At 31.9% G+C, this 12,857-nt stretch overlaps 1 protein-coding gene across 1 annotated transcript in view; it reads left to right on the plus strand.

Moving 5' to 3' along the window:
* LOC107517796 (CD2 associated protein) overlaps window positions 1–12,857 on the plus strand; it is a 108,570-nt gene that overhangs the window by 34,013 nt on the left and 61,700 nt on the right. Inside the window, exons 3-4 of the mRNA XM_016158921.2 lie at window positions 4,232–4,385; window positions 10,432–10,532. Coding sequence (XP_016014407.1) covers window positions 4,232–4,385; window positions 10,432–10,532 — 255 coding nt within the window. The remainder of the gene's footprint in view (window positions 1–4,231; window positions 4,386–10,431; window positions 10,533–12,857) is intronic.

The raw sequence follows: 12,857 nt of genomic DNA on the forward strand, positions 1-12,857 counted from the left end.
TACCTGGAAATTTAAATTCTACTTTTTCCTTTTAAGGAGTTAATAAATTTTGTTTCTGTTAAGGTATTTCAGGTTGTAGTAGTAACTTAAACCAGGAAAGCTTGAGTGCTGGAACCTGGGCTTCTGGGATATCTCCTGGTTTTGCTCTGTATTAGATCAGTAGTCATTTCCTGCTTGTCAGCATCATCTCTGGTCTCAAGGAGTCTAGTAATTTTGAGGATTTCCATAGGCCTAGTGTCTTTCGAGTTATAGATACATACACTAGCCCTCATTCTTTGCATTTATTATCCTAAAGCCACTTTATCCTAGACCTGAAAGCACAAATAACATTATTTAACAAAACTAGTGTGAAAAATGTGATCATTATAAATCATTGGGTATTTACAGTTCATTTCAATCAGTGTAGTATATCTTAAAGAATATGAGTAAGAGTAGTGTTTTTTCTACTCTGCTTCACTTGGCTGTCATTAACATTCTTGTGATAGGAAAAGGATGCCAATGAATATACATAACACCCTCCTTTACTACTTTTTCCTTTAATAAATGGGGGAGGGGTAGTTGAAATAGGGGTATCCCTTTGTCCAAATTGGAGTGAGAGCAGTTACAGGGACAATAGCTTATTGGGGGTAGGGGAGAATAAGTTTAGAAACTTTCAGAATACTCTGTTTCTGTGTTATATCTTTTGTTTTCCTTGATGCCTCAGAAGGTATATACTGATTTCATATTAAGGAGATTTTCCCTTGTTGGTCATTTCACCTTGCTCTTAAGGTATTTGTGTGTGTGTGTGAGCGTGCAAGCACACATACATCCAATTTAATCATAATAAAAAGAAATCTGATGAGTTATAGGTAGTTTTCTTCTGGATCATTTCTTATATACTGTCACTTATATTCCAAAACAAAAACTTAATGGGGTTAACCATTTTGTTAGGTTGGAAATCTTATTTTTTAAATGTGGGTCTGGCGTTGACTGAGTCAAAGCTAAAATAGCAGATGTGTACCAAATTATTTAATCTTGTTTATTTTTATTATTCTCTAGTAATATCACTTTTCTGTATCTTCTGATTAATGCTTCTGTAAAGTTGGAGGTTCTAGTTCTGTATAACACTATATAACACTGAATGTAAAATTAAAAATAATTAAGTCTGTTCCTTGCATTTAATTAGCATAAGCAGATCTGTAACTCTTTAGGAATTGGGTGGTTAGGTAACCTATTCCTTTCATTTAGGAAGTAGAAAGAAGCTGTTGCCCTCTAATCTAGATTTTATTCTTTGTGACCTTTAATTCTATGGTATAGAAGTTAATTCTATTTTTGGATCATGATTATGTACTGACCATGATCAGATAATCAAATTATTGTATAGATATGTTACAACGTGAAGTAGTAGTTTGTGAACTTTTTTGATCATCTTTTAAGTTATGTTTTTGGTTCAGGCAATCAGACGTAGGTATCTTTGATCACCTTGATAGGTGAAGAAAACTGGATTCTCGCCAATATTTTTGGCTCTCATTTGCTTATATTTCTAATCTTCCTTTAATTTGCTACCTTTTGCTTTTCTACATTACCTGTGAAATAAAACCAATCAAAGTAGTACCTTCTTATATATATAGAAACAATCCACATTGTATTTTTTCTTGGCCAATTTTGTATTGACATTATCATGTAGGAGGCTTTCCTCATTTGTGAAATGAGGTTCAGAGTTTTTCTAAGTTTGCTTTGTCAAAACATGATACTCCTCTAAGAGAAGACTATTTTTTTTTTTTTAAAAAAAACCGAAAAACAAGAAAAACAGCTGGATCTCCTAGAGTCATTTTCAAAGTCAGGAAAGGAAGTAGAGTTGGTAGATAATAGATGCTACGATGTTAATATGTATTTTATTTACCGGCTGATTAGGTAAAAGGAAGTAAAGGGCAGAAGAAGGAAGAAGCACTGGAAGCCTTACTAACACTTCATAGGTACCCAGTAAATAAAAGTCGCTGTTGAAGATGATAGCCAAAGAATAATTACACATGTCCAGGAACTAGGAAAGAGAATAGGTTGTGAGAGAGGGAGAGAGAAGAGAGAGAAGGGGCAGACACACACCCACACCTCCACACTCGCCCACACACTATTCAGGGCAGACTAATTTGCTTCTCCCTTTTGCTTTTGTATCTTTTGTTTTCAGAAGTTTTATAATATCTAATATACATGGATTTAATTATGTTTCAGAGCATATTGAATGTTCTTAAAATGTTTCTAGATCTTAAGCAATATGTTGTAAATTAATTTTTTTAGAAATGAGAAACATCGTTTCAATTAAAATTTCATACTTAGTTAATTTTTATTAAAAGATAACATAAATATCCAAAGTTATATAGTTAGTGCATAAAATAGTTAGTGCATAGGATAGGACCGAGATTTATACCCAGGTAATCTGTCTCCTGAACTTGAACTCATAATTATATTTGGTTCAATTAGAGTTACTTTCCTAGAGGAACAAGATTTGAATGTCACACCAAATTATTGGTCTTTTGTATTAGAAAGCAACAGTAGCGCTCAGAGATAGGACTTTTACTTTATTTTTTAAAAACTTAGGTAGCTCATGAGACAGGAGACTCCAAAATGAATATTCTTTGGTATGTTGAGATTGTAACTACCAGTCTTTAACATAGATTTTGTGTTTTTATTAGTTTGAAAAATACCTAGCACAGTCTGAAAACTGAGGTTTTCAGTTGTTGATATGTCATGTATTAATAGCAAATTGAAGTATTTTTGCTTAAGTGCATTACCAATAAAAATGAACCAAGCAGTTTATATTGTAAAATATTTTGTGTGTTTTCTATGATTTATACTTTAATATTTTTTCACAATTTTACACCAACTTGACAGTTTTCCCAAAATGAAAAACTATCTTTTCTGATTATAAAATGATAGGTATTGTTAAAAAGCAAACAACTTTTGAGCAGCATAAAGAAATCAAAATCATCCAAATTCCTACCAGTTAGAGAGTTAACAACTAGTTAACATTGGGTAGACACACCTGGAGATACAAATTCTTTGTTTAACTTTGTATATGAAAAATATCTTCTGGTTAGTGATTTGCTTTTTTTTAATGGTTACTTTTAATGAACAGAAATTGTTAATTTTAATACCAAATGTGTGAGGTAGGAATCCAGTTTCATTGTCTAACCTCTAAATATGGAACATCAGTTTTACAAGCATCATGTGCTTTAACATTGAATTTTCCCCTCACTTTTTGTCTGTTATAAATTGTTTGTCTGCTTATGGATTCCGTTTTATTTATCAGTAAGTCTATTTTTATTTATCAGTAAGTCTATTTTTATATCTTAGTTAAAAAAAAAAAGTCATCTCTTTAAAGTATTTTGGCTGTTCTCGGCCATTTGTTCTATACAGATTTAGAACTGGTTTATTAAATTGCTCTCTCAAATCTGTGATAAATTTTTGGAATTGCATTGAATTATTACATCATTTTTAGGGAGAATTGATATCTTTATGATATTGATTTCAAAGTCACCGAATATGGCATAACTTCCCTTTTGTTTTATTTTACGTCTTCCAATAAAATTTTATTGGAAGAAATTTTCACGGAAGTTTATATATCTTTTGTTAGACCTATGACTTAGAACAGGGTTCACATTGTGGCCCATAGGCCAAATGTGAATGCCGCCTGTTTTTGTGATGTCCATGAGCTGAGAATGCTAGCAAAGAATTTTATAAATTGTTGGAAAAAAATCAAAAGAAGAATAATAATGAGATGCCAGAATTATCTAAAATTGAAATTTTAGTGTCCATAAATAAAATTTTGTTGGTGCATAGTTATGTTTAATTATTTAAGTATACGACTGCTTTTGCACTACAAGTGGAAGAATTCATTGTTTCAACAGAGATTGGATGTCCCACAAATCTTAAAATATTTTACTATGTGGCTCCTTTTAGACTTAGAATTATGTTTGTTTATGTATCTCATGTATCTTTGTGTGTTGGGGTGGAGTTGTGTTTCAGCCACCCTTTCTTTACCTTTATCTCCAGTTCTGATAAAACTTAAACTTGTAATGCAGTCACTGTAACCAAAATGTTGCATTCTTTAGATTTGTGTGGGCAGAGAAAAAGGTTGAAAACTATTGATAGCATATTTTATGTAATAATCACTATCTGTGTTTTGGTATTTTGCATTTGAGAATTTAATAAAATATAACTTAATTTGCCTATTTACTGATTTCCCCTTTCATAGGAAATTAAGAGAGAGACAGAATCCAAGGATGACAGTTTGCCCATCAAACGGGAGAGGCATGGGAATGTAGCAAGTCTTGTACAACGAATAAGCACCTATGGACTTCCAGCTGGAGGAATTCAGCCACATCCACAAACTAAAAACATTAAGAAGAGTACGTAAATGATTCTTTTATGTTTAAGTCAAAATAGAAAGGTGTCTTGTAGCTGTTCATCAATTATTTTAAGGAAAATTAGCTCAGTCTTTACAGTAGACTGTACAAACTTCCTACTTATTCTCCTGTTACCAGTTATTGGCTCATATAGTCATTTTTCATATAATAGCATGAGTTGCTTACAACTATCTTTGGGAATTATAAATTAAAATATGAGGCTTTGTTTTCTTACTAACATTACAGGTTCTGTTGAATGGTTAACATTTTGTTTTAAATTTATTTTAATGCCATTTATTTAGATGCTTAGATATCTGCTCATCTTTAAGCAGTATAGACACACGAATTTCGATAGTACCATTTCTTTAGTGGTTAGACATCTTAATATACATTCAGTTTCCCAAAGTGACCGGTTCAATGGGGGAATGCCTTTTAAATATTTGGTATTCTCTAAATATGTTAGGAGAGCAGTTTAGCATAGAGGGAGAACCCTACACTTGAAATCAAACATGAGTTTGGGTCCATCTTATTACTACCTTACATCATTTAAACTCTTGAGTTTTATTTTGCTGCTGGTGAGAAAGTGATAAAAATAGGTAATATTGCTGTTCTCCTATCATCTTGGAAAGACTTATGAAAAAGTATTGAACATGTACAAAGAAGTACAACATTTATGGGAGCAGATACCTTTTTAACATAGGAAAACCTGAAGCCCCTTGAGAGGTTGAATACGGATTACTATGTTCAGTTTGATTTAATAAGTAGTAAATGAGTGTTTAACCACATTTATCTTAGATCAGTGTCTTTGATCTTGTTTGTGGTCTTTAAATCCCTTGTGGTACCATATATGTAGTCTACAATAAAGATATTTTGTTTACATACATTTTTAGCAAGTGAAATATATGAATTTTATAGTCTTCTTGTATCTCAACCTGCTGCTTTCTATGCTACTGTCTGTGAACTTTGAGGAAAACTCTACTTTCTTGGTTATTTTCATAGAAATACAAGATTTTATGACACTAAGACAGACCAGTTAAAGGGTGCTACGTGTTTTTTGTTTCCCAGTAAATGCAAAATACAAACAGTATTTAGATATTGCTCATACTGCTTTCAGTCCACTGGCTGAAGGTAGATGGTTTCATTAGTTCTCATTGTCCTAGACTCTAAAACTCTGTTTATTTGGAGATTGGGGAACAGATAACAGAATATGTCCACATCCTACAGGTGAAACTTTATATACACAAGGAGAATTTTTAGGTCCTTGGAAGGACTATTTATGACCTATTGTAAAATCCATTTACTACTCTTTAGCTTCACTGAGCTTGTAGAGAGACAAGTTTCTTCTTAAGTAAAGCCTAGACAGAGGGCTTCAAGGTTATTAATATTTTATTTTGTCTCCTAGTAGGAAAGGACACGTAAATTTTATTTTCCTCAAGAACATGGGTCATAACTTTTTTTGTAAGAAAGAAAAACCATTATGTAGTCGTTGCCAGGAGGCTTAGGTTTTTTCCTAAGGATCCTTCATAACTTGTTTTTAAGTGCATGTGCTGGAAGGACTAAATTGGTCATTTGGTGCTGGCTAACATTTAAAACAGGATGCAGGTTGTTTTTGCTTTCAAATTGCTTTTCCAGGAAAAGCAAGCTTATGTTTTTTTTTTAATCTGATTTTTTTTGTTACTGTTAGTTTGCATCATATCCTTAATTCACAAAATAGACTAGTTCTTCAAAAGTGGTTCTTTGTAATGTTAAATAATAGTGGACTCTACTAACCAATACTGTCAATAAAATCTATTTAAAAATACTTAAAAACTATTGTAAAGGTTCATGATAAACACTGCAAAGTGAATGTTCACTTTAAATCTCAGTGCCAAGACATGTGAATGTGCATGTGTCACATTTTGTCTAAGCAACTAAAAGGGACAATTTCAGATGGATAGTATGATGTTGAATGTCTGGAACTGTACTTGTTAGCTATTTTCCATAGTCTCCAAAGCCAAACAAGTGTTGGCTTTTTTTGTGAAGTCTAGTCACGAAGCCATTGAAACTTTTGCTATTGCATGTAAGCTAAGCGTGATAACTTATTTGGTAAAACAGGTATTCTAGAGGGAGCGCAGAATAATGTTGATTACTAATAATGTTGATTACACAGGACAAAACTGATTACTATAAGTTACATAAGAGAACAAATTTTTATTATAGCAAAAGCAGGTATGGTTCCCATATTACTGGTAAGACCCTTTTAAATTCAGGCACGAAGATAATGGTGTGTAGGATACTTTACTTAGAGAGTAAATAATTGACATCTTTCAGCATCACAACTCTATATAATATTCAGTGTGAAATATAAGTAGATATTTCACTTTATACTAGAAAAAAATGGATGTCAGATGTGAATCCACTTTTGGCATGTGTGAAGGAAGACTTATGTGCATGTAACTTTGTGTTTCTTTTAGTGGAAACTCATGCTGCAGAAGTGATTTCCATCTAATTAATTATTTTGAATGTAAAAGATACATCGAGGCTGATAATGATAGAACACTACTAGTTGTATCTAAAGAAATGACGTTGCTATATGAAAAATTACTTCACTGGAACCCAATCAACAAACACAGTGTTTCATTTCCAGAAAACAGTTGGTAGCAAATAATATGTATGTCTCCTGATTTTGATCCAGTGCTGAACAAAATAATGAAAATTTTGAAACATTGTCACTGACAATATATCTTTACCACTCATATTTAAAAAAAAAAAAAGGCATATTAGGCCAGGCTCTCCTCTTTGACATATTAAAATATTCTGACTCTTAAGGGGAAAAAGGCTCAAATGACTTCTCCCCAGCAGAGCCTCTTGAATGAATGAAGTAGGGTGTTCTAACTTTATATTTTATTTTGAAAAATTTAAAATCTTACGGAGAATTTGAAAGAATAGTTCTGCAATAAACATGGTATTCCCTTCACCTAAGTTTTCTGTTAACATTTTGTCACATTGGCTTTATCTCTATATCTATACTGAATCAGTTGGCATTACATTGTAGACATGATACTGCATCCCTAGTCATAAGTTTTTTTCCTTCATGATAATAGTGATGATAATATTTTCTAAGATTTTGATTGTCTTAATCAAGTAGTGTGTGTCAGCAGTATAGGTAGAATCTTGAACAGCTTAAATCTTTAATAACCTAAGTATTAGGATTTTTTATTGCTGAGAGTAAGAATATTTAAAGATTCATTCATATATCAGATGGTTCAATCACTGTGTTTCTTAATATTTGATGATTTTCTTTGTTTACTGGAGAAAGAAATTGATAAAATAATTTCTTTTTGACGTTAGGCAAATTTAAATGCTACACCAAACCCGAAGATACACTTTTAAGGACCAAATGGAACCAAAAGTAGATCAGGAATTCTTTTGCTGTTATATGTGAAATTTTGCATTCAGTATCCCAACTTATGAGTGTGGTATGCTCTTCATTTTACATTCGATGGAAAGATTAAAAACAGTAATCTTTAGTGTGAAATGGGTCTATACTTTTAACAGGTCTGTTTGATCTGAATATTTAGATCTGTTTTTCAGAACCATGAAATACTTGCGATTCTTAATGACCTGAATTTGAAAATTTAGTGTTTTTTTTTGTTTGTTTTAGTAGGAAAACTAAAGAAGGTAACTTTACTGAAACCAAATTTGACACAATTTGGTTTGGTTTTTTAAAAAATCCAAAACATTTTTTAAAAGATTTTCTGAAAAGTTTAAACATTTATGTGCTAAGTGCCTTAATACACGTGGGTATGAAGACCATGAGAACAGTGTTAGTGTGGGCAATCAAATCTGCCAGATAAAGCTGGGTATGGATAATGACTCAAAACTTACAGTCTAATGGGAAAACATTCAATTACTATAAAATAAGAATGATAGTAATAATTATCACAGGGTTTTAGGGGTATTAACATTTTAAGTAATATAAGAAGTATTCGATAAATGTTTATAGTAATTACAGTGTTTTATACTATTTAGAACCATATTAGAGACATACATATAAGTGCAGTTATGATTTCAGTGAAGTGGTGGTAATGGGGACTGTTTAGATCTTTTTATCAATTTGACTCTTTCCTTTGAAAAGTGAAAAATTTCTTTGTTAAATAATTTTGCAAACTACTTTGGGAAAAAAACTACTCAGTGGAAAATTATTTTAGGGAATAAAAGCCTTTTGGTTAAAATATAACTCGGTCGCTCAAAGTTAGTTAATATGCTTGGTGGCAATGGGGCAAATTTATACTCTTTATTCACTTTAAATCATTTTAAAAATTGTTGATACTCATTAAAAGGCTAGTTACACTTTTTGAAGGCCTAAGATGATCAGAAAGATAGAAAGTATTTTCTTTGAAGTGCATTCTGAGCAGAATAGATTTTTTTCCCAATAATATAATTTCTCCCTTGTTTCAGAAGTGTACTAATAACTACAAAGAACAAATTTATGAACACATTTTCTCAAGGTCACTTAACTTAAAAAAATATTTAGGGACTGTACTTATCTCTGGTGTAAGAAATGAGACGTTTTCTTTGCAGTATGCATAAAACCACTATTCTTAAATTATTACTTAAAATTACTTAAAAATAGTACTTAAACTATTACTTAAAAATTTGAAAAATTTTCCTGTAAACGCTAGGTTAGTTATAAAAGTATGGTTAGTGTTACCTTTCTTTGGTTCCTCTAACTGTAAAACATTAAAAAAAAATCAGATATAATTGTTCCTTTAGGAAAGGGAGAAGAACTATTACTGGTGTGTAACTTTCTTATTTGGAGATTAGATTCTTCTATTTACTGTGTAATGTCTTTGGTACAGCTGCCATGGTGTTGGTTATGTGCTTTTTGTTCTTGTTTTTGGGGTTCAGTTGGATTTATTTTTTGTTTTGATTATTTTACAGATCTGTAGAATGTCAGAGCTGAAGTAACTGCCTTCTCATGATGTGCCTGAAATAGGAAAGCTTTAGTTTTGTCACTTTTGCCTCCACCAATGTTTCAGGCTTAATTCGCTACATTCGTTCACATCTTTGGTGGTCCAGGTTATCCATACAGGTCTCCTCCAACGTTACATTTTAAATGAATCAGTTTTTCCCCTCCTATGAGCTTTCTTCACTGTCCAACTTTCACATATGTACATAGTAATTGGGAATACAAGGATGTGGATGATCTTAGCCTTGGTCTCGATCAGCACATCTTTGCTTCTAATGATTTTCCTAATTCTTCCATTGCTGCCCTTCTGAGTCTCAGCCTTCTGCTGATTTCTTTAAGTAGCAACAAGTAATCCTTTAATCAACTATACCTGATCATCTACCCATAGCTGCTTTAATGATTCACTTTTAAAGATGAGAGTCTGAGTTCTCAATTAGAGTTTAAAAGAAATTGAGACTTAAAAGCCTGGATGGTTACACATGATCATTACTTGTTTGAATAAATGAAGCTTATTTGAAAAGATAAAGTATAATTATTTTTAATTTCACCTATATGAGTTTGATTTTTATCTGTCAGATAAAATAGAGCTGTTAAACAAGAAAAAACATTTTAGATTTGTGCATTTTGTCTCTCTTTAACACAGGTACTCAGTGAATTTTAAATATTTTCAGACTTTGATCAGGAAGTAGTCTGAAAATCACTGGCTTGGAGGACTTGTCTGTGATAAATTTCTAGTGACAACAGTATCTTTTATTGTCTGTATTTCTAGTCTAAAAATTGGCAGTAGATATTTTGCTTTTGTGTAATTGGTGGGATCAGATATATGAATAGATTTCATTGTCAGGAGCATTATACCTTAGTTGGTTTGAATTCATTTTGGAATTTCTAGATTGTATGTGGGTGCAAATTAGAAAGGCAACCAGAACTGATTATGGTTGGGTGCTTAGAATGCTTACATGTTCTGTTTTTATTCATATATGTAAATCCTGTACAGAAAACCAGTATTTAACTAAAGATGTTATTGTTTGTTTCAGTGATCTTTAAAAAAATTTTTTTTAATGATCTTTCTTAACCTAATTTTTTATTATATTCTTTTAGAGCCCAAGAAGCGTCAGTGTAAAGTTCTCTTTGAGTACATTCCACAAAATGAGGATGAACTTGAGCTGAAAGTGGGAGATATTATTGATATTAATGAAGAGGTAAGGAAAATATGTTAGAGATAAAGCAGCAATTGCAGTAGATGTTCTAGGTGTTAAAAAAAATGCATTGTAAGAACATTTTTCTGTTAAAATTTTTTTGCAAGTTAGTGTTTTTAATACAAATTTTACGATATAGACTTTAAAATGGATCTTTCCTGGCTTAATATCAGGTTGTCTTATCTGTAGAAATAAAACTTTATTCATCCTTGCTACACCTAACATTTGTGTACCGTGTTTGTGTCTCTTAACTTTAGGAAGAGAAAAAAAACTTCATTAAGTTAAAAATGTAATTTAAGTAGCTAAATTTATACAAAACTTTCATTTGATTCTGAAATCACTTTAGGCACAGTGCAATAAAATAGAAGGAATTTTACCTTTTACATAGCAAAGGAATAAAAAACACAATCATTAAAAAAGCTTTGTAGTTTTTTATCACTTTCAAATATTAACCAAAAACACTTTTCTCACATTTTAAACATACTCTAAAAATAACTTTTCATATCTTTATTTACCATTAAAGGAATATTAAACCTTTATTTGGCAGCTGATCTCATTTTCAGTGTATATATTTTAATATATTGTCTCAGGGATTGATTTTTGTGTCTTAACATCATGTAATATTATTTATCGCCTATGTTTATGTTAAATTCTAATGTGTTTATACAAAAGGTTATTATATTTTAGTCTACCAGGTGGCTATAATAACAATTAAACGTTTATTGAGTTTATATTATGTCTGAAGAAGTACGCTTAAGTGTTTGACATTTATTTCCTTTAAATTTTTGAACCCAGAGATCGGAATTCTTATCCTAATTTTACATATGAAGATTGAATCATGGAAGATAAACTCTGTGGCAGAGAACTGTTTTATTAGGTTTATGGATGTGTGGCCCAAGAATTCAGATAGGGAATAGGAGGGATGATTTATCTCTGTTCTGTGATGTTTGAGGGCCTAACCTGGAAAGATTCCAGGTTGGGTGCTCGGAAGCCTCCTTCACTGACGTGTCTGGTATGTTGAAGACTTTATTACAACAGCCTGTGGAAAGCCATTATGTAGCCTCTCCATTTGGCTTGGGGGGTAGTGATTTCAGGATAGTTGGACTTATTACATGTCAGTTCAGTGCTCTTAAGTGTAAGTATTTCAGCAAACATGGAGGTAGCCTTTTGTAATTTAACCTTGGAAGTGATAGTGTCACTTTCACCACAGTCTGTTGGTTACAAGCAAGTCATAAGCCAGCAAGATTGAAATGGATGGAGACAAAGACTGCTATTTCTTGGAGGGAAGAGTGTCAAGATTACATTGTATAGCATGTGGGTTAGGAGGCTTGTTTCAGCCATCTTTGTTCAAGTTCATATGCGTGGCATATAGAGGAGCCAGAATCTACATAGTCTGCTTTTGAAAAAGTGTTCCTTATTGCCATATTACCCTGCCTCTTGAGAATTCCTAAATAGGCATTATAGGGTTATTTACCCTAACTACCCTATTGCTGCTAATTTAGAATTCAAGGTGTAGATAATAGTTTGCTGATGTTCTCTCCATTTTTTCTATTCCAGTTGGGTTTACATATCTCCGTCACACCTAGTTCAAAGAACTCCCAATCCTTTGCTGCTTCCTTAAGTCTGCTAAAAATTCTGAACTTTTTACACTTACTGCCTTCTATTTCTCTCTCAAACAGCTTGTCTTCTAGCTGCCTCATATTTCAAGTATATATATATTCCATAAATAAGTTATTTTTATGTCACCATATTTTTCACATGCTTTGTATCTGGAAAATTCTTATTCAGCCTTTAATTTCCAGCTCTTTTTGTCATTCCCTGTTTTAAGGGAGCCTTTTTTGATTCTTTTACACCCTTCTAATCCCTTCCTTTGTGCTCTTCCAGTGTTTTGTTTATACTTTTATTATAGCACCTCTTACATTGTATTGTTACTATCTGCTTACTGTTTATTTTCTTTAGATTGTTTTATTTAGGATTTTCTCATATGCAAACTTGAATCTTTCTCTAGCAGTTTGCACTATAGCTTGTACGTTGTGAGTGCCTGTTGGATGAAAAGCTTGTTAAAGTTTGTCATTGTGATGAGTTGAAAAAAATTTAAAAAATATTTTAAAAAGAGAAAAACAGCTTATTCTAGCTATGATATTGGATGTGCCAATAAGTGAGTTTTGATATTGAATAGTATACTGTTTAAAAAATTGTTTTTGCCTATTAAAACCTCTTAGCGGAAATTGTAGTTTTGTTATTAAATATTAAGTAACTTTATGAAAATTTAGTAAACCTCGTTACTAGTGGATGTAAATATTTTTCTAAAGAGTTTAGTTTCGGAAA

This window comes from Rousettus aegyptiacus, unplaced genomic scaffold, assembly GCF_014176215.1.
Source record: "Rousettus aegyptiacus isolate mRouAeg1 unplaced genomic scaffold, mRouAeg1.p scaffold_m13_p_1, whole genome shotgun sequence".
Taxonomy (NCBI): Eukaryota; Metazoa; Chordata; class Mammalia; order Chiroptera; family Pteropodidae; genus Rousettus; species Rousettus aegyptiacus.